Source organism: Lithobates pipiens, unplaced genomic scaffold (assembly GCF_037356315.1).
Source record: "Lithobates pipiens isolate NorthernLeopardFrog02 unplaced genomic scaffold, aLitPip1_a1.2 Scaffold_30, whole genome shotgun sequence".
Lineage (NCBI taxonomy): Eukaryota > Metazoa > Chordata > Amphibia > Anura > Ranidae > Lithobates > Lithobates pipiens.
In genome coordinates this window covers 177887093-177910285 of record NW_027507791.1, presented here as the reverse complement: position 1 = coordinate 177910285, position 23193 = coordinate 177887093, and the positions used below count along the sequence as shown (strand labels likewise).

The 23193-nt window shown below is 45.0% G+C and overlaps 1 protein-coding gene across 3 annotated transcripts in view; it reads right to left on the bottom strand.

Moving 5' to 3' along the window:
* The window catches only part of LOC143943362 (NACHT, LRR and PYD domains-containing protein 3-like), a 255369-nt gene that overhangs the window by 192847 nt on the left and 39329 nt on the right, over window positions 1-23193 (bottom strand). For all 3 annotated transcript variants that reach the window (XM_077465090.1, XM_077465088.1, XM_077465089.1), the window contains exons 4-5: window positions 15797-15968; window positions 11508-11573 (exon numbers count right to left, since the gene is read on the bottom strand). In XM_077465090.1, coding sequence (XP_077321216.1) covers window positions 11508-11573; window positions 15797-15968 — 238 coding nt within the window. The remainder of the gene's footprint in view (window positions 1-11507; window positions 11574-15796; window positions 15969-23193) is intronic.

Genomic DNA, 23193 nt, shown 5'->3' with positions numbered 1-23193 from the left:
ACAGTAATTTCTAGCAGCCAATCAACAAGCAGAAATGTGCTGTAACCTCTAGCAACTTATCAGTGAGTCTTAAGGATCTCAGCTACCCCTATAATTCCGCCACTGGATATCACCACCAACTAAACCACCACTTTTACAAATTATAAAGACAAAAGAGAGAAGAAAATATTATATATATATATATATATATATATATATATATATATATATATATATATATATATATATATATATATATATATATATATATATATATATATATAACACCACCGCAGTTTGTGTCTGTTAGCCAGACCCCTAACTCCTGCACTGGTGTCAACAAATACAATTTATTTTACACAGACCACAAACAACTAAAGTGCTTCAGCCCCCAAAATTATATAAAAATTCTGTGAAAAAATCATCCACAATAAATAATTTCAACAGTGTGAAAAATGTGTGAAAAAAACAGTTTACTGCTTACTATATACCTCAAACAGTATAAACCACAATATGATCCAATATACAATTAATATTACAAATGCTTAAGTATCTCCTGTAAGAAAAAGTGCTCTGGATCATATATATATATATATATGTATATGTAAGAAGGCCAGTATGGTGGCCTGAATTTATGGGAGGAGCCCGGGGGGTATTTAACCAGCCCACTCGCCTGTGGTCTTTGTCGGTTTCCTGTGCGCAATACTACGTCACTAGGCCGACTACTCGAATTTCGTTGCCGTTCGGAAAACTTCTCTCTATCAGAAGTCTCGTGGTTTTCGTTCCCGTTCGTGTTTTGTACAACGTCTCTGGCTCGACTGCCGCAGGTAAGGGTCTCGTTTGACCTTCCTTTACTAAAACTTTTCATTTTTGAGTATCGTAAAACTTGAAATATCTCGAGTCATTCGTTACGAAACCGGGTCGTTTATCACTCAAAACGCACCATTTTCGCAGCGCCCTTCATTTCACGGGCCTCATTTCAGTAGGAATTGCTCGAGAAAAAAACTGCACTGTTTTCGTAAATTGTTGTGTTATCTGCCTCATCACCGTGTTCCACAGATAAATCGTTGCCAGTCGCACCTCACGGCACAACGATTCGTACCTCTGCCACAGCTGGCTCACGTAGGTCATTTCATCATTTCACTCATTTCTGTCACTCACCGTGCCCCGATTCGAATCCAGTCGCATTCGCTTAAATGCGATGGTTCGTTCCGGTGTGCCCCAGTTGCTCAGCCTCATTTCAGTACATGCTCCAGAAATCGCTCGTTGCTAATCGACCGGGTCTCTGTCATGGGAATCATTTCACTGTCACCTATTACGTTCCGAATCGAAACCAGTCGCATTTCTCAAAACGCACGGGTTCGATCAACGTGTCCCAGTTGCGTTGGCCTCATTTCAGTACATGCTCTAGAGCCCGCTCGTTGACGGTCGCAGGCTGCATCCTCTCCGATTCGTAGCTCTATCATGGGAAACATTTCATTGTCACGTAGTGCGTTCAGTTCGAATCCGGTCGCATCCCTGTGCATCGATTCATCCGGACGGCCCCAGGTATTTTTGCAGCCTCATTTCAGTGCATGCTCCAGAGACCGGTCGGTTCCAGTCGCAGTTCGTGGCCAGCCGATCCAGGCCTCTGTCATGACAGAAGTTGTTCATTTCATTTCACTGTCACGTTCCGCGCTCCTGTTCGAATCCAGTCGCACGTACACATGCACCGATTCGTTCCGGTTCGCCTCAGGTTATTTCCCACATTTCAGTACATGCTCCAGAGTCCGCTTTGTTGTCAGTCGCACTTGCGACGCCACCATTTCGTGCCTCTGTCATGGCAAATCATGCTTCATTTCACTGTCACTTACAGCGCTCCGACTCGAATCCAGTAGCATCCGTGATGCATCGATTCGGTTCGGCGTGCCCCAGAGGGAACGGCCACATTTCACTTTTTTCAACAGGTTGCCTTATTGTACGGTCACAACTACAGCACTTATTTACGCTCCCGCATTGGACACGGGTCATCTCGCACTTCGTCCTTTACGCATATGATACGTCGGATTGGGACAGCAAAAAAAAAAAAAGAAAAAAAAAAAATGATGATGATAAATAAATGGCGGTGATAAAAAAGGAGTGGTGGTGGGAAAATGTCTACTCAACGGTGCACTTCGGTCGTGTTAGCCAGCCGTTTACATCACTCTTCAGTTTACTTGTTAGGTTCCTCACCAATTGTCATCTGTTGTTTCTCTCTCCAGGTCAGTCAAGTTCAGTAGGTCCACCCTGCACCAGCTTGGACGTTATCTTCCCAGGTAAAAAAAAAAAAAAAAAAAAAAAAAGGGGGAGAGAAGGGAAGGCGTGGAAAATGCGACAGCAACCATGCTGGCATACATATATATGTATGTGAAGACTTGTGACAATATATATATATATATATATATATATATGTATACACGTTCGCTCCCGCCTTAGTGCTCAGCAAATAGGTGGGTTCGCTTGGTAAAATAGAGAAACAGTCTTGACTTATGTCACCCTCTATAGGTTCCGGTCGTCTATCCTTCGTCCCCAAAGAGATAGGACATCACTCCTAGGGCACGATTTACCTGGAGCCATGTCCCAACTCGGCAGCGAAGACCTTACCGCCCCCTAGTCTCCTCGCCCGCCTTCAGTGAGCGACAGCGTACAGTCCTTCAGGGGTTGGACTATCCCCAGGCTGACAGCGGAGCTGAGACGCAGGGGCATTCCCTTCCCCGCTACGGCTAGGAAGGCAGAGCTTTTCAGGCTCCTCTCTACCCCACCAGCTACGGCCGGGCCTAGTACCCCGCCTCAGGCTACGCTCCAGTCCATCTCAGCGGCTATAGGCCAACTGCACGCTATAGTGTCGTCCCTAACCAATACGGTCACGGACGTCCAGGCCAGAGTGACGCTCCTAGAAACTCTCCCAGCCACAACCACCCCTGTTCCGGTTCCAGTCCCGTCACCACTGCCGACAGGTAACGAAGGAACATGTCCCGTGGTCTGTCCAGCACATCTGGTGCCGGCCGGCATAAGGAAGGACATCTTGGACGGCAAGGATGTCAACCTGGCCTCCCTGCTCATTTCGGTACATGACCTTGCAGAAAACAAGGCTTACTCCTGGGGAGACGTCTCCGTAGTCCTCAAAGCTAAGGACCCCAGGCTGAATCGTAAACTTTCCATCCCAGAGTTTGCCCTAGCCTTTGGGATGCTGAGAGACGTCATTTGCTCAGCATCCCCTGCCAGGAGGGAAGAGCTGGATTTGTACCTCCACACGGTAGTGGACCTAGGATACAAATACGGAGGCTTCTCCTTTTACGACTATCATCGGTCATTCTCAGCCAAGGCAGCCGCTAAACTGGCACAGTTCCAGTCACCCACAGACTGGAGCCTTATGGACACGGAACTGTTCTGTCGTTATTTTGCCGGCCTTCGTCCACCCCTGTGTGCCATCTGCCAGTCCTCCACCCATACCGCTTCCTGGTGCGCCAACATACCGGTTAGTCGCCCGGTAGAGTTCCCCTCCACCTCTGGTGCAGCCCTAGGCCAATCAGGCCCTGCGCCAAAGAATCAAGTAGACAAATTTGGACGTACGGTCCGAACCGTAGGGGGAGCGGCCATCTGCAATAATTATAACTACGGCTCGTGCAATTTTAGCCAGTGCCGCCTACTGCACATCTGTGTCGTATGTCACAGAGCGCACCCCAGAAATTTGTGCAAGGTCAAAGCACACAAGGGCTCATGACTGAGCCGCATAGACGTCCTATGCTTGGGCTTCTACCTCACTATGCACCCCACTCCTTCACTAGCCACCTTCCTCATCGGTGGCTTCACGACAGGCTTCCACACCGGCCTCATCTCCCTACCCCACCAGACCTACGAGTGCAGAAACCTCCGCTCAGCAGCCTCTGACGAGCAAGCCATTGACCAACTGCTGCAGAACGAGGTGGAACGAGGCTTTGTCATAGGTCCCTTCTCACAGCCCCCCATTCAATATGTGGAGAGTTAGCCCTATTGGGCTTGTCAAGGGCAAATTTTCTAATAAAAATCGTTTGGTGTACGACCTGTCTGCGCCTCGTTCTTCCCACATTCCCAGCTTAAACTCCTTGATCCCTTCCGAAGAGTTCTCATTAAAATACGCCTCGGTGGACATGGCGATTCAGGCCATCCTTAAAGTAGGCACAGGTGCGTGGCTGGCCAAAGCCGACATATCCGACGCCTTTAAACTATTGCCTATCCACCCGTCCCTCTGGTGCTGGCACGGAATTAAATGGAGAGATCAATATTATTTCGCCACTAAGTTAACGTTTGGCTCTAAAAGCAGCCCGTGGCTGTTCGACACATTCGCGCAGTCTCTCGAGTGGATTCTCCTGCACAAAGTTGGTTGTCAGCAAGTTATCCACTACTTGGATGACTTCCTGTTGATCGAACAGCCAGGCACACCTCCAAGGGACCTCGACAAATTAAGGATCGTCTTTGGGAACCTCAATGTTCCCATCGCTGAACATAAGGTGGACAGGCCCGCGCAATCAATCACCTTCCTCGGAGTCAATCTAGACACCAGCTCCATGCAGGCCAGCCTGCCCCTCGACAAACTGACCCGCATCAGGGCAGTTCTCCACGAGTTCACCTGCACCAGGGGATGTACAAAGAGGCAGCTACAGTCGCTGTTGGGCATGCTCAACTATGCCATGCGTATAATTCCGCAAGGTCGCTCCTTTGTCTCACGCCTGTTGGTCTACCTTTCTCAGGCACAAGACCCGGATCAAATCCTATGCCTAGATACCGCAGCCTTAGCAGACCTGTCGATGTGGGACGAGTTCCTGTCCACCTGGTACGGTATCTCTTTGTTCATCCCATATATCTCACCTCTCTCGCCACAGGTAGTGACAGATGCCGCGGCCTCCACAGGGTTTGCGGCAATTTTTGGCCACCATTGGTTCGCCGGACCCTGGCCTTCTCAAATACTCAGGATCCCTGGGTTTAGTCAGTCGTCATCCCTTTTCGAGCTCTACCCCATGGTAGCAGCCGCCCAGCTCTGGGGTCATACCTGGACAGGACAAACTGTAGGTTTCACCACCGACAACCAGGCCACAGCCGAAATTGTCAACAAGGGCAGGTCCAAATCTCTCTCCGTGATGTCCTTCCTACGCAGGCTGGTGCAGCTGTCTCTGCAGCATCAGTTTAATGTTTACTGCACGTTTATCCCAGGAAAGTACAACTGTGCAGCTGACGCATTGTCCCGCTTTAATTTCCTGTCCTTCTTTCAGCAGGTTCCCAGTGCAGATACGGTCTCAGCTCCTATCCCGCATTGGTCTCAGTTGACCCTGGACTAGAGCCACATCTACATAGAGCCACTCAGCTCATCAACCATTCACTATCGGACAATACTCTGAAAGCCTACCGGGTAGCCTGGAAGGCGTTCAATACATTTCTGCTTGCCTCCACAGTAGGCACCCCCACAGACGCTAGGCACATACTAGCCTTCACCTCATACTGCCATAATCAACTGGCCTTGTCATTCAACACCATCCGCTTATACTTAGCTGGCATACAGCACTTCCTCTCACTTCAGGATCCTACCGTCCATCTTCTCGTCCCACGCGATCCGAGCCATCCTGCGCGGCATCCAGAAGCAACAGCCGGCAATAAAAGTCAAACGGCTCCCCATCACCAGTTCCATCTTCAGGGACATGCCCACCATGCTTACCAGTTACCCCTTCGGTGTTCTCCCCAGTCTGGTCATACAGGCAGCCATTTACCTGGCCTACTATGGCTTCCTACGGCCCAGCGAGTTCACTCATAACAGCCCACATACTCCAGTCCTTCGCAGACGTCATCTGCTCCGTCACCAGGACCACTTCATCCTCCACCTCTCGGTAACCAAGACCCAGCAAACAGGCACCGGCGTAAATATCCACCTCTACAAAACCAACAACGCCTGGTGCCCGGTCGCTGTGCTTACACAGTTACTCTCTCGGTTACCCGAGCTCCCGGACTCTAGCCCTCTTTTGCCCTTCCCGGTCAAACCGTTAACGAACTGCCAGTTCATTAAACATGTTAGGATTCTCCTCCGCAACTTGCTCCTCAATCCCGGTGAGTATTCCGGCCACTCCTTCCGCATCGGAGCGGCTTCTTCCGCATCCCGGGACGGGGTCCCGGACCACTTCATCAAAAGATTGGGCAGGTGGAAATCGGCCTGCTTCACTCGGTACATCCCTAACCCACAGGTTGCATTCACTCAACTTGCTCAATAAAGGTTAAGCTGGAAACAATAAAACTCTCTTATCCCTACCTAAGTGTTTTGCCCCCTTATTTTGGTATACCGTCCATTAGACCAGGGCACACTTTCAGGTCCATTTCATATAGGGTATCTCATGATAAGTTTGTATTGTTCGGATACGTATCGGTCATAGGGCTTCAGCCATAAGTAAGAAGGCCAGTATGGTGGCCTGAATTTATGGGAGGAGCCCGGGGGGTATTTAACCAGCCCACTCGCCTGTGGTCTTTGTCGGTTTCCTGTGCGCAATACCCACCCTCCCATCCCCTTTTTTAGGGCATTTATCAAAACGTTTCTCTTCAAACACATTCATTTCTAATTACTGGGTATTCCCCCTTATTTTGGTATACCGTCCATTAGACCAGGGCACACTTTCAGGTCCATTTCATATAGGGTATCTCATGATAAGTTTGTATTGTTCGGATACGTATCGGTCATAGGGCTTCAGCCATAAATAAATATATATATATATATATATATATATATATATATATATATATATATATATATATATATATATATATATATATATATATATATATATATATATATATATATATATATATATATATATATATATATATATATATTATTTTTTTTTCCTTCTCTTTTTTGGCTTTATAATTTGTAAAAGTGGTGGTTTAGTTGGTGGTGATATCAATGTATTCTATGGAATTTGTCTCTGGAAGTAAGACACTATTATAGCAAATAAAGTTAGAGCAACCCTCATCACACGCACAAACGAGAGTCTAATAGACATCCCAGGTATGATAAAATTTGAAATATGAAATCATAAATTATAATAGTGTATATATATATATATATATATATATATATATATATATATATATAAAATAAAATAAATAACTATAAATAATTATAACAATAATATAATAATACAAATGATTCAATAATTTAATCAAATCAAAAACACTGAAATATGCTGAGTTGCAGAATTGTCACTGTCATTACTTTTAGCGTTTGATGACGAAAATTTCCCCACAAATTACTATCGCTCAATTCTGCGAGTGATTCTAATTTATTATCGCTGTTTTCTAGCTGGTCTATAACCACTTTTGATGTAAACTGAAATTTTTTGGTTGCTATGGACAATCTCCAGTTTCCTAGCATAAAGAACTGGACAAACCACTAGGGATAAAGGTGATGTGTAATTATTTGATACAGTACTGTAATCTGTAAGATTACACTATACTGTATCCATACTGTGTTTTTTACTTTTCGAATTTGGCGCTGAACTCCGCCACCGTGCGTTGCAACGCTCGCAGGGAACGGAGCTTGGCACTGTGACAGATCGAAAGAGACACGGCGGCTCGCTGATCACAGCAGGGAGACATCGCTGGATCCAGGGGACAAGGTAAGTAACCCCCTACATGGATCCAGCGATGTGATCCCGAGTCTGGCTCGGTAATACCGCTTATGGTAATTGAATATCACCCCGAGCCAAACTCGGCAATACTGCCAGGGAGGCTACCGACCAACCTATAGCAGATTTATTGCTACAGGGCAGCAGTTCTGTGCAGAAAATGCCGATTGTTTGCCCCCTCCCCCCCATGCTTCCACATTTGGCACCTTTAAGGGGGAGTGGGGAGCGGGTACCTGTTTTTGACAGGTACCCATCCCCACTTCCGAGGTCGCTCTGAAATTTGGTCTCCCTCCTCCTTCCCCCACTACCAGGTCATTCACAAAACGCAGCACACTAGATAACCAGCTGTGAAACCGCAAGGCTTCACTGCCAGTTTCCCTTACAAGGAATGACGGTGGCAGCACCCGAGAGTCGATTAAAAAATCAGCTAGGGTGCTGACATTGCGGGATCCCTTGACAAGTAAATGTCCTAATATTAAAAATCAGCAGCTACAGTATTTGTAGCTGTTGACCTTGAATTTTTTGTTTGTGGGGGGGGGGGGGGGGATACTGGAGCTCCGCTTTAACTCCTTCCCAGCCAGTATCAGCCATTAGTACAGTGACAGTGAATTTTATTAGTGCTGATCAGTGTATTAGTGTCACTGGCTCCCACAAAAGCCACATACACACGTAGCCGTCTGTCTGACGTACTTAGTCTGGCGGGCTTCCCGCCAGACTGTCCGTCGGACTTTCCGAACGGGCTACTTGCCCACACACGGCACTTTTTGAGCGGACTAATATGGCGTACTAAGTCCGCCGTACTATCCGCCCTACTTTTGAAATGAACGGACTCGCCCACACACACGGAGGAAAGTCCGCTCATTTTGAGCGCGTCTCCAGGTAGGTGGGGCCCGTGAAGGAGATGTCGCTGGCCCCGCCGCCTGGTATGGACTTAAAGGGGAACCCCAACGCCCAAAAAAAAAAATCGGCGTGGGGTGCCCCCCAAAGTCCACAACAGACCCTTGTCCGAGCACGCTACCCGGCCGGCCAGGAAAGGGGGGGCGAGCGAGCGCCCCCCCCTCCTGAGCCGTACCAGGCCGCGTGCCCTCAACATGGGAGGTGCCTTCGGTGGATGTCACCCATGTGACATCCACCGAAGACCCCGCCCCTTGTCCCTATATAAGTCGCCGCGTGCCCGTTCCCTATTATTGTGAGCAGAGGACTCGTCGAGGCAACATCTGAAGAAGAAAAAGAGAAGAACAGAAGAACGGAAGGCGGCGGCGGCAACAGAAGACCGGGCCACCGCCTGTAAAAGAGCTAGAAGAAGGCGCGGTGGCCCGGCAGAAGAACCGAAGAGGGGGGACAAGACCCCCGAAGTCGGAAGAAGAGGGCGGCGGCGAGGAAGAAAGCAGGACTCCTCCGCTAGTAAAAGAGCTACAAGAAGATAGCGGAGGAGTCCGGCGAGAAGACCCCCGAAGACGGAAGACCCCCGGAGCTGTGCAATAAAGTATTTTATCTCGTGTGTTGTGTTTTTTTGTACTTTTATTTTACAGGTGAATGGGTAGGGGTACATTGTACCCCATACTCATTCACATAGGGTGGGGGGCCGGTATCCGGGGGCCCTTTTATTAAAGGGGGCTCCCGGATTCCGATAAGCCCCCCGCCCGCAGACCCCGACAACCAACGGCCAGGGTTGTCGGGAAGAGGCCCTTGTTTAAAAAAACACAACACACAAGGGTTAAAATAGTTTATTGCACAGCTCCGGGGGTCTTCCGTCTTCGGGGGTCTTTTTGCCGGACTCCTCCGCTATCTTCTGCTAGCTCTTTTACTAGCGGAGGAGCCCGGCTTTCTTCTTCGCCGCCTTCGGGGGTTTTGTCCCCCTCTTCGGTTCTTCTTGCCGGGCCACCGCAGAAGAAGCGGTGGCCCGGCAAGAAGAACCAAAGAGGGGGACAAGACCCCCGAAGTCGGAAGAAGAGGGCGGCGGCGACGAAGAAGAAAGCTGGGCTCCTCCGCTAGCAGAAGATCGGCGAGAAGACCCCCGAAGACGGAAGACCCCCGGAGCTGTGCAATAAACTATTTTAACCCTGTGTTGTGTTTTTTTTGTACATTTTTTTTCACAGGTGAATGGGTAGGGGTACATTGTACCCAATACTCATTCACATAGGGTGGGGGGCTGGTATTCGGGGGCCCCCTTATTAAAGGGGGCCCCCGGATTCAGATAAGCCCCCCGCCCGCAGACCCCGACAACCAACGGCCAGGGTTGTCGGGAAGAGACACTTGTCCTCATCAACATGGGGACAAGGTGCTTTGGGGTGGGGGGGCCGCGCGGCCCCCCTTCCCCAAGGCACCCCCCATGTTGAGGGCACGCGGCCGCTCGCCCCCCCTTTCCTGGCCGGCCGGGTAGCGTGCTCGGACAAGGGTCTGTTGTGGACCTTTAAGTCCATACCAGGCGGCGGGGTCAGCGACGTCTCCCTCGCGGGCCCCGCCTACCTGGAGACCCGCTCGAAATGAGCGGACTTTTCTCCGGGCGGGAAAAGTCCGCTCATTTCAAAAGTACGGCGGACTGGCATACACACGGCCGGATTGTCCGCCGAAATGCGAGTTCGGCGGGAAGATTGGAGTGCAACACGGCATTCTAAGTCCGCCGTACTTTCGGGTCAAAAAAGTATGCCGGAGGCTACACACGGGGGGATTGTCCGTCGGACTTGAGTTTGCCGGACTTTTCCACCCGCTTGTTTGATCGTGTGTACGCGGCAAAAGTGTTATGCCCCATACACATGGTCGGACATTCCGACCACAAAATCGTCTGATTTTTTCCGATGGATTTTGGCCGAAATTTGTCTGGCATACACACAGTCACACAAAGTTGTTGGAAAATCCGATCGTTCAGAATGAGGTGACGTTAAAAACGTACGACGGGACTACGTATAGGCCAGCAGCCAATAGCTTTCATCTCCAAATTTTTTCTGAGCATGCGTGGCATTTTGTGCATCGGAATTCACTACACACGATCGGAAAAAGTCAGATCGGATTTTGTTGTCTGAAAAAGTCAGATCGGATTATGTTGTCGGAAAATCCGATCGTGTGGGGGTACTATTGGACTTTTTCTGTCGGAGTTTCCGACAACATAATCCGATCTGACTTTTTCAAATCGGAATTTCCAACCGCGTGTATGGGGCATTAGTGTCCGATAAAAATTCCAGTATATATCCCATAGTTTGTAGATGCTATAACTTTTGCGCAAACCAATCAATATATGCTTCTTGGGATTTTTTTTAACCTAAAATACGTAGCAGAATACATATTGGCCTAAATGTATGAAGCCATTTAATTTTTTAATCGTTTTATTTATTTATTTATTTTTGTTAGCATATGTTTATAGTGCAAAAAAAAAAAATACAGTGGTGATCAAATACTACATGTAAAGCTCTATTTGTGGGAAAAAAAGTGAAAATGCATGACACCGCAATGGTCAGTTAAAGTAATGCAATTCTGTATCGCACAAAATGGCCTGGTCATGAAGGGGGGGGGGGGGGTAAATCTTTGGGAGCTCAAATGGTTAATAAGTTGTACAAGAAAATTGCAAATATTCTACCATCACTGCACCTTACATAAAGTGAATCATATTTTATCAGACACAGTACCCTACGGAGTTGATTTAATAAAGTCAGACTGTGCATTTGCTTCAGAGTTTTAGTAAATGAGGCAAAACTTTACTTTACAATGAATACCCAATCACAAAAAAAAAAACAGTATTGTTACTTACACATGATTGGATGATGGAAGTCAGTAGAGCTTTACCACATTTACTAAGCTCTGGCCCAAATGCACTTGCAGGGTGTACAGTCTTTTTAGCTTTAGTAAATCAACCCCATGTGTTTTATTTACCGTTCAACTTTGGAGCCAGTGAGTATCCGAGTTCATCCAAGAGAATCTGATCCACTAGACCCTTACCTATAGAAAAGAAATATAAGATACCAGATCTGAGTCATGTCTGATTGAAGCTGACCTTTCATATATAAAAAAATTACACATTAGAATGTTATCCAAACAGCAAAACATAACTAATACCTTTGTTACATTTAGGCCTCATGTACACTGCAGCTGGTAAACAAAGATTTGGGAGAAGTTGCATAGCTCCCATCTGTCCCTGATTTGGAGGGACTGTGCCTCTGTCCCTCTTTCCCCCTCATTTGTCCCTCATTTTGGTCTGATCTATATATATGTATATAAAATGCACTTTTTATCTTTAAAAAAGTGTCTTCCAGTGCTAAACCTTTCATCTGATTTCTAAATTGCTGCATATGCAAATTCCAAAGACCAATATAAAGGAATAGTAGTGGTAACAAAAGCAATTGTAGGTTTAACCAATCTTGTTTTTTGTTATACAATTCTCCTTTAATGGGGCTTGGTAAGGGGTGTGGCCTATGCCTGCATACTTTTGCTGGTAGGTATCCCTCATTCCTATCTCAAGTAGTTGGGAGGTATGCAGTTGGGATTCTCCTCCATGTTATCCTATATGTACACTCAGCAATTTATAGTTGTTTAGAGACAGTTGAATTTACAGACTTTTTTTGAAAGCAGATAAAATCGCATCCAGGACGGTAGTTTACCAGCATTTCAAACATCAAATGCTTGTAACTGCTCGTAAATGTGTGTAAACATTAAGACACAGCGCTAGGCTGCACCTTCAGCCCATGGATTTGAATGGAAGTCACATTAAAATGATCCGACTTGTGCTTTGAGGATCTTGAAGGGAAACCCTATGCCAAAATAAAAATAAAACAACAATGTGGGGTGCCCCCCAAGATCCATACCAGGCCCTAGGAGTCTGGTATGGATCTTGAAAGGGTATCCCCACACCAAAATGGGAAAAAAATAACTTGTGTGCGCCCCCCCCCCCCTTCGGTCTAGTATGGATTTTGAGGGAAAACCCTATGCCCAAAAAAATAAAAAACGGCATGGGGTCCTCCACAAAATTCATACCAGAACCTTATCCAAGCATGCAGCCTGGCAGATCAGGAAAAGGGGGGGCGAGCGAGTGGCCCCCCTCCTCCTGGACCACATGCTCTCAAAATGGGGGTGTGTATGTGCTTTGGCGCGGGGGGGGGGGGGCTCTGCGATCCCCACCTCAAAATAACTTGTCCCACGATAAGAGGAGTGCTTTATCATCCATTGAGTAAAGTATCCACACGTGCCCTGTTTGGTGACCTCAGCAGTTCTATGTGGCTGTAATGCCTAGACTCCCTGGCTCTTTTTGGTGTTAGATCAGAATGGCTACAGTAGATATCCTTTGTTTTTAAATATTACTCCTCTGTTTCCACTGTAAACTTTTCATCGATGGGTTAGTATTGAGAAAACTATGATAATGATTTTTTAAATTTATGTGTAGCGCTGGGATTTTTGCCTAGTTTCTCGAATGTGGATTCAGAGAGAGACAACCCCTTGACACATCTGTAGAAGACACCACGGTGTCAGCTGCGAGTGCACAGAACAGTCTCCCATCACATGAGAACTGGTGGGAGGCTCCTCTGTCAGTATGATGCCATTGCCTAGAGGCAAAAATGTGTAACAGAGCGAAGATTTTGACTATCTTTGGGGACCAAAGATTTAAAGCAGGGGGGTATGTAGCACTAGAATTTTTGCCATGTAATGCTATTAGATTAGTATTTGGCTCCCTCTAGTGGCCAGAACATTTATGCTTTTTGTGACTTTGTTTACACATCCGAACATGCTGTAAAGCATATACAGGAAGTGACTTAAAGTTTTATCTGGAAAAGACTTACTTACCCACAGTGCCTCACTTACCTACCCATGAGGCCAAGTGGAAGAACTGCATGCTGGGTAGGGAAATAAAAGGCCCAGCGTGGCCATGTTTGTTCTGTTCTTCCTGGGACTCGTGACCTGCCTGCAGGGACCTGTGTGGGAGTGTTCCGAAGAGCGTGGCCTGTTCGGCGCGAAACGAAGTGGATGCCACTGGAGAAGTATTGGACACAGAGTTCTGGTTATTGGGTTTTCAGACCAACCCTGTTACACAGCTGTGTCAAGTGGGTTGAGCTAATTTATTGGGGGTGGAAAAGCAGAGTACAGGCCCAATCAATTACTAGCAGCTCCTTAGGGAGTCAGTGCTACATATGTATAGTCATTTGCAGCATTCTTATTGGCATGTTTATATTGTAGGTTGTTTCAACTTAGATCTAGGCACCTCTAAAGAAGAGTTACAAAACTATCTCAAAATGTGTCAAATGCCATTTCTTCTGGCTCTTATGTGTTGCTCTCCCATCTGTAATATGAATTGTGAGATTTTGCAGCAATGTATTTGAAGCTGTTCTCTTTCATTGTATATGTGTACAATTTTTTTGAATATTTTTCTGTATGAATATAATCTTTTTTGATTTTTATTTTAAAAAAAATAAAACATTTCTTCCTGTGCCTTTATAATCCCATACAAATCATTTTTGGGATGATGGCATTTTTCAACACCATACAGTACCTTCACTGTGCCATAGAATTATTTCTCTCAGTCCAGTGTGCATGACAATATATAACATGTGTAATACAACCATCAATTCTGTACATAGGTACAGTACATGTGTTTATGTTCATATGGGCTTATTTGTGGGGGCTCAACATTTTTGTGGAAGTTTTTAGGTGCTTGGGTGTACCATTAATTTTTTCCCCTTTTTTCTCTAAATTGTATTGTTTTCACATAAGGGACCAATAGTCTATGTCACAGGGGTATGCAATTAGCGGACCTCCAGCTGTTGCAGAACTACAAGTCCCATGAGGCATAGCAAGACTCTGACAGCCACAAGCATGACACCCAGAGGCAGAGGCATGATGGGACTTGTAGTTTCACAACAGCTGGAGGTCCGCTAATTGCAGATCCCTGGCCTATGAGGTAGACATGTAACGACAGGCCCTCTTTACGGAGACATCAAGGTTTTATTAGACTCTTGATGTCTCCAATGCACTCCACTCTCCATTAGCTTCTTCCCTTGTCACATTGTCCAGAGAAAGTAAAGGTCAAACTCAGAAGTAGCAAAACACATGTCTTTTCCAGGGTATTTCAAGTTAGAGGAGATCAGTGAATGAGTGTATGCAGTCTCACTCCCCTCTACCTGGTGGTCTTTAGATGGGGTTGCTGCATTCATCTTTTTTTCCAGGGTTCTTTTCTCTTTACTTTCACTTTCTGATCCTTCCAATAAAACATTTCCTGTCCTAGAGTGACAACGTACATTCACTGTACTGTATCTATGGAGTAAAAAATAGGCCTGATGTAATCAATGCCTCACCCCCATGGCATGAACTCTCCAAGACTTTTTGGGGTAAGCTAAAACACAATGTTTTAGGACCATGCCCATCTGGTAGCATAAGTTAAAGTGATTGTAAACCCTTTTGCCTGTCTTTTACAGTATCTATAGCTACGCCTAGAATAAGGTTTACCTATAGGTAGTGGATATTTTTCCTAAACGTGCGCCGTTTAGGAGATATTTCACTTGTAGTGTGCCGATGACGTCATTGGCGGATGTGCTGTGAAGAAATGGACCTTCGTGCCATATCTTCCCCAGCGTGCGCCGTAACTGATGGCTCTCACACACGGGAGTGACATTTTTGTAGTACGGTATTCAGACAAATATACCCTTGAAAGTGATTTGTTATATCTAACAGACCACAAAGGAACAAGTAAGAAACGATCATTTATAGGGCATACATACATTTTGTGCAGCATTGTACGATTTTCTAAAACATACGATTATTTCTATGTAATCTACATCAGTTTTCAGAGTGAAATATTTTAGTATTTAGAAGACCAGACATGATGTCCCAGATAAAGAGGGAGGAATAATGTGGTCTCACGGTTTAACATTCCACAAAATGGCATTAGTAGAAATCCTATCTATGCTATCAAAAAATTAATTCCAAACTCACGGTGAGGTTTTGTATGGAATTGCAACAAGAGAAAATCTATCAAAGTGGAAAATTGGGGAGAGAGCAATGATAGTGGAGAGAACTGCTCTGTATTTGTACTGCGCTTATCACTGACAATGGCGTTTGACACGGATTACCCCAAGTCTATCATTATTTTGGGTAATTGGTGTCAATCGTTATTTTGGGAAAAATGGTGTCAATTATTATTTTATCACACTGTTGACTAAAAACACAAACTCTGTTACCTGTCTGGTTCATTTCTCCCAGAACGGCCAATAAATTAGGATGAGGATGATCTTGCTGTAGTGCAAAGAGACTTTCCCAGAGTCCAATCACAGCTTCTCTTCCCAGATTCTCAATATCTTGTAACAAGGTGTGAGAGAAGAAAGACGCTTCTTTTTCCATTGACAGGTATTTCTGGAAAATAGATCTTATTGTTCCATATCTACAGTTTATAAAATAACTTACAATTTTTCATTAAAACCTTAAAAATGATTTTGGTTGCTTTGAACACCAACATACAGATAAGAAAATATTGTCACAACATAGTTATATTGGGTACTGCTGATACATGTCTGAACTCTGCCTGACTTTTGTGTGTTTTTGCTTTTAGTAATAGGACTACCAGACAGATAACACATATGACTTGTACCATTTACATTTTTAGCATCCAGTGTCAGTCTGATTGAAAATATCAGTTGGTTTGAAGAGGATGAATGGAATTTAAAATAGGAGATTTATGAGAAATTTCACATTTTAAAAATAACTTTGATTTTTCTTTAACCACTTAAGGACCGAGCCTCTTTCTGAGATTTGGTTTAAAAAAAAAATTCCTGGTGCCTCCATGGCAGCATACCTGTGATAAGCTCCGCTCCGGAGTCCTCCTCTCAGGATAGTTAATACATTATAAAAGTGACACCCATACCCCCCATTGGCATTCTCCTTTTTTTCCTCATACCTGATGGATAGTTGTTGGTTTGTGTCTTACCTCTGCCATGTGCAGCTTCCGTCTGGGTTCAAGCCTCTCCCAGATGCAGTCCCCTATCTTGGCTTACTAACAGTGCTGATAAGAGGGGAGCCCCTTCTGAGGGTCTTTTGGGGCAGCAGCAGGTTCCAAACGTGAAGCAACAGTTCTGCATTATTCAGGTTAAGCTGGCTTTGCGCAGTGGGGACAGGTAAGGCTCTTTCCCTGAGCCTTTTTTCTATGGTGCTGTTTTTTTCTTTTTCCAGCTATGTCTGCATGTCTGTTCTTGGCTTCCTCTGTGCGAGGCGCAAAAGAACAGCTATTGGGGTGGTATTATACTCTTTTTGTTTAGCAGAACTCTCTGCCATCCGGCGCATGCACAGTTGGTTGATGCTGACGGCGCCATCTTTCTTATGGGAAAGCCCTGTATAGTGTGCAGTCTTAGGTCTGTATCTTCAGGGGGGCGGAGCTGGGGAGGGTAGGTCGTGCTTGTCTACCTCCCCTGTTCATATTTAAATGGCTAGAGTTGTAGTAAGCATTAGGTTAGTTTCTATCAGGTCCTGTCCTGGGAATGCTCCTGTAGCAGCAGTTTCATCATATGTAGTAAGTATTGTAGTGTGGTAAAAAAAAAATTCTTTAAATTTTGGTATCGATTTATTTGAGATGTATGTTTTCCTAAAGAAAAAAAAGATAATAAATTAAATAAGGGATATAAAAGCTTAAATTCATATGTTTTAGTGCAGCTGTTCTTGAGGTCTGGGAAAAGGCTCTAATCCCCCCCCCCCCCGTTTTATTGTCTAACTTTTCCTTTCTCTGCTCTCGTATTCTGCTTTACTGCCTGTTTGCCCTTGCCTACCCCGTCATACCAAGACCCTTGTTTTCTTAGGTAAGAACACGTTCCTAATGTAAAAAAAAAAAGGCAACATTTTTTATTTTTGATCAAAAGAGTGCCCTTATGCTGTTACTCTCTTTTAAGCCCTATTCGCCAAGGCATATCTAATAAATCTTCTGGCCATCATAGTGGATACTCCCGGCCAAGCTCTGAGCACAGTCGATCGACTAGTTCTCAACACCATTCCTCTCAGGCGGGAAAGTGCCACAAAATGCTGTGCATGTCGAGCAACCCCTATAACAGATAAGTTGATCTACAAAGTCTGTTTGCGGGGTTATGCGGAACAAGAGAAAGCTGAGGTTCAGCAGGTGACAGATTTAATAAAGCATTGTCTCGGATCTACGGAAAGCCTACCAGTTGGCCGGAGGAGCCTGCAGCTTCAGTTTCTAATGCTATCAGGATCTGGACTGAGAATATTGAGACAGCCATTTGTCAAGATGTACCCAAAGATGACATCATTAAAGCTCTAGAAGAGCTCAAATTATCTGCAGACTTCATTGGGGAAGCAGCAATCGATTCAGTGCAGGATTCAGCTAGAGCGATGTTTCACACAATTATGGCCAAACGAACTCTGTGGCTGAAACCTTGGGCAGCCTACGCAGCATTGAAACAAAACTGGTGCAAAATCTCCTTTGACGGGAAACCGCTGTTTGGGGATAGGCTGGAGAAGGCAATATGTAGAGTGACTGGAGGAAAATCGTGATTACTTCCCCAGGACAGGAGAATTAGACTTTCTCAAATTGTTTCTTCTAAATTTTAATCCTTTAGGAATAGGAACTTCTCTCAGTTCCGTCAAAGTAGGGATATCAAAAAAAATTGGAGAAGTACTCAAGACAACGAATGGTCTCTTCCCCCCTCCCTCGGTGTTCAATTGGATCATAAATCTGCAGAATTCTCAGGAAATCAACCTTTTTGTCTCTCCAACAAATGCTAAATTGCCAAGATTTCTTTCCCGCCTACCTCATCCGTGAGCAGAAGCAGTAGATGCTCTCTCTAGCCCGTGAAGGTTGAAGACAGCTTATGCATTCCCTCCCAAGCCTTTAATCTCAACGTTTCTGCTCAGGTTGATGAAGGAACCAGAGTGATGGCTATTTGCCCTTACTGGCTGAGGTGGTCATGGTTTCCCTGGGCAATGGGCCTCAGTACGTGTCGCCCCCCTCAAGATTTTCAGTGCTTCCCCAGCCTCTCTCCCAAGGGAGATTGGTGCATCCAGCTCTTCACAAACTGAATCTGCATGTTTGGATGTTGAAATGGAGAAATTACAGTCCTTAGGTTGCTTTGCAAATGTGATCTTGACTCTTTTGAAGGCCAGAAATCCTTCCTCGAATTATGTTTGTTCAAAATATGGAATAAATTCAAGCTGTTTGTGGCAGATGATCCCTGATGAGTTTACTTCCTCTTTCATTCCCTGCAAAGGCAAAGCATAATGGACTACTATGCATTGCATAGTAGTCCATTATGTGTCACTTACCTGACACAGGAGCCAGCGAAGTCACCGCTGTCCCTTGTAGTCCGCCGCATCCATCTTCTTGGTGGGGTCTCGCAGCTCCACCGCTGTCATTCGGCGAAGCCGTGATGATGTCACTCCCGCGCATGCGCACGGGAGCCAACACGCGCGGCAGCTCCGTCGTTGAGAATGCCGCGCTCAGTGCACCTGCACGCCGCTGTCTATGGCGCATGCGCCGTAGACAGCAGTGCCTGTTTTCGGGCAAATATCTCCTAAACCATACAGGTTTAGGAGATATTTCTTGGACCTACAGGTAAGCCTTAATCTAGGCTTACCTGTAGGTCAAAGTGGTTTGTAAAGGTTTACAACCACTTTAAAGTGGTTGTAAACCCACTTTGAAAAAAGAAAAAAAAAGAAAAGGCAAAGGCATATTGAGCTAGTATGCATAGCATACTAGCTCATTATGTAATACTCACCTGAGATCTAAGCCCTTGCTGCAGTGCTCGTACACAGCACTGGCCGGCGACATCACTCCCGGGGGTTATTTCCAGGTACCGCGGCTCTGGCGCTGTGATTGCCGGAGCCACGATGATGTCACTCCCGCGCATGCTCGTCGGAGCCGCCAGTAGCGGCACAGTCTAACTGAAGCACATACAAATACAGGGTTTAGGAGATATCCTGGATATCTACAGGTAAGCCTTACTATAGGCTTACCTGTAGCAAAAAGTGTTCTGTAAGGTTTTACAACCACTTTAATAGGAAAGTTATAGGGTAAGTTCACTTTTTTTTTTTCCTTTTCCTTATAAATTTCAGCTCCCCTATGTACCAATATACCCTTTATGTACCTTTATGCAGAAAAATAAAAAAAAGTTTTCTTTGATTTTTAGAACAAGGCCTTACCTTAGCTGCTGTATTCAAAGAAAGCTTCATGACTTCCTGGTATGTAGATTTGGGACGTGAAAGCCAGTAAGACACAGGTAGCAGATCACCAGCTGACCTCATTAGCACACACACCCTGCACCCATCAACTAGGTTTACACAGCATCCCAGGCATCCCTCCAGGTGTGCCTTTGCCTGGCTTGTCAATGTAGGCTGCCACGGCTGCTATGTTTGCATAGCATCCCCAGTGTCCCTCCAGATGGGCACGGGCAGCACGCTAAGCTACTTCTTGCCTGTGCTACAGCTAAAAGACTGCTACAGAGCAGGCTTAGTTTGCCAGAAGGGCATCCATGGATATCCTCCCATGATCATGCTGCCCATGCAACCCCTGCAGAGGCTCCGTGCCAGCGGGTACTCAGCATCCTCTCTCAAAAAAGCTTATAAAAGAGCATCCCAAAGAACCAGACAAGACCTGCTTTATTATGAAATTGGAAAGAGTACCGACAACACTTTCCCAGACGAGCTGAAGCTGTTATGGCTGCAAAGAGTGGGCCAACTCAATATTGAACCCTACAGACTAAGACTGAAATGCCATTAATGTTCATGTGCAGTTAAAGGCAGGAAACCTGCGTTACATAAGAGGGGGGCGGGGTCACCCGCACGTCATTGGGGAAGCTGGGCTTTCCCCTTGTGTCAGAGGGGGGCGTGGTCAGGTGACAGGTGGCCCTGCCCTCCTCATATAAGAAGTGTCAAGCTGCCGGGATCCCCACAGTGTTTCCCTGCTGGTGGAGACAGAGAATGATGCGCTGCGCTGGAGGGAGAGATCACCCATCGCTGGATCAGATCAGCCATTGCTGGACCCCAGAGAGATGATCATGCGTTGCTGGATAGCAAGAGTGGATTACCACTGCTGGAATATTTTTTTATTTTTTTTTATTTTTAATAAAGGACTTTTGCAATGGTGTGTGTGTCTTTTTTAACAATTTTTTACACTTTCTTTGTTAAATGGTAGGGGTACTTTTGTACCCCCTTACCATTTCAAACAGGAGGGGTGGGATCTGGGGGCTTCCTTGTTAAAGGGGGCTTCCAGATTCTGATAAGCCCCCCACCCACAGATCCCCACAACCAACGGCCAGAGTTGTGGGGATGAGGCCCTTGTCCTCATCAACATGGGGACAAGGTGCTTTGGGGGGACCCCAAAGCATCCTCCCAATGTTGAGGGCATGTGGCCTGGTACGGTTTAGGAGGGGGGCGCTGTCTTGTCCCCCCTCTTTTCCTGCGACCTGCCAGGTTGCGTACTCGGATAAAGGGTCTGGTATGGATTTGTAGGGGGAACTCCACATCATTTTTTTTTATTTGGCGTGGAATTCCCCTTAAAATCCATAACAGACCTGAAGGGCCTGGTAATTGAATTTGGGGGAACCCCATGCTTTTTTTTATTTTTTATCAATGACTTTCCATCACTGTTCTCTGTATTATGGGGAGCCAACAATTCATTGTAGCCGCAAGTGATTTTAAATTACTTTTTTTCCTGCAGAAATTACACTTTGTGCAGGGACAGTTCTAAGCACGGGAAACATGCAGCCCTTTACAGGCATACTATACACACCCTTCATGTATGAATTTTAAAGGAATATTACACTTTTATTGTTTCACTTTAAGCATTATTAAAATCACTGCTCCCAAAAAAAACATCAGTTTTCAAAACTTTTTTTTTGCATTGATCCATGTCCCCTGTGGCAGCACCCAGGTCCCCAAACACTTTTTATGACAATAACTTGCATATTAGCATTTAAAATTAGCACTTTTGATTTTGAACGTTCGAGTCCCATAGACTTTAATAGGGTTCTAAAGTTCACATGAAGTTTAGGTTTGTTTGTGGTTCTAGTGTGAACCGAACCGAGGGGTGTTCAGCTCATCCTTAGTAGCAACAATGTATTTGTTGTAGGCCTTACATTCAAAAATATTATATATATATATACACATCTTTTCTTTTTTGCAGAATTTTTTAAATCAATAGTTTTTGTTAAGTGTCACTACTGCTACTCCCTGCATCTATGGTTGTAAGCTATCATTTTTTTTTTTTTTTGTGGTTGAACTAGATGGACTTGTGTCTTTTTTCAACCTGACTAACGAACTAACTAACTATCATCTGTACATCCAATCACGTAGCACTGCAGTTATGTTAGCCTAACAGTTTTCCCCTACACTCTTCACGGCATCTGATATGAATATATGGCCGGACTGTGCTAGTCGGCATTCCATCTGGAGGTGTATGCAATACTGACCAATCTAATCAGTATGTGTTTATATAATCATGACCTCAACGATGCTCCTCTTGTATGCCCTCTTTCATAATGAGATTGATGTTTTGTTGTATTGTGTTTTTTGCTGTTATTGTTGTTTTTTCTTTTAGAATGTGCTGTGGTAGTTTCTTCTGGCTCTGAATGCCCCTGATGAAAGGACTATACAAGTGTCCTGAAACGCGTCGGACTGAATGTATACAATTATCATGCATTAACGATTCATGATTGTAATCTACTGTTTTTATATTGGTGATGTTTGCACCTTAATTTTATATATTTTTTCATAATAAAAGCTATTTTGTAGAATTTTCTGTTTATGTTTCTTTTGCCTGTTGCCTAGAAAGTCCCTTATACTTAAGTTTCCTTGTTTATACCACAGAGTAACATTGCTAGATAGACGCAAGAGAAACAGCTCCTGAGAGCTTTTTTCTGGACCCATGAAGCAGGAGGGAACTTTAACCCTATTGTGGGACAGGATTATGCTGGTGGTGAGCCAACTTTCTGTTGTACCAGAATTTTTATAGACTGTTATTGTTTGATTTATGCTGAATAAAAGACATTTTTGTTTGCCTGTATTAAATAAATAAAAACTGACTGCGATCGCAAAGATGACTTGCTAGTGATCCTGCCCCAGAAATATCACACCAGGTGGGGAAATTTTCAACTGAACAGCAGCTGCATCCATATACAGGTCATATACAGGTACTGTTCTAATGTTCGGGTATGACAACCATAGTGCCAGCTTTTTAAATGCAATAGTCATTGTGAAAATTCTTCTATCCATGCTTTTGGGCATTTCTTTCATACGATCTATGTGGATAAACATGCAAAGTCTTACAGTGTATGGTTAGTTTAAAGCTATAACTTTTAGAATTCAGAGAATTGAAAACATAGAGGTGTGTGAATATATCAGTTCCAACTAATTTTTACTTAGAATTGATTAATTTCTTAATTCAAGACAATAACGAGAACCACTCAGTATGTAAATATTATTAGATTATGTCAATCCTAAATGTATATCACATTAATTCTGATTGATTATATACATTTGATATATCTGGCCCAGGAGAGGACTGGGCTGCAGAAATAGAGGCATTTGCCACCTGGACCAGTACTAATAAGATATGTTGGGCCAGTGGTGCTGAGTAGATATA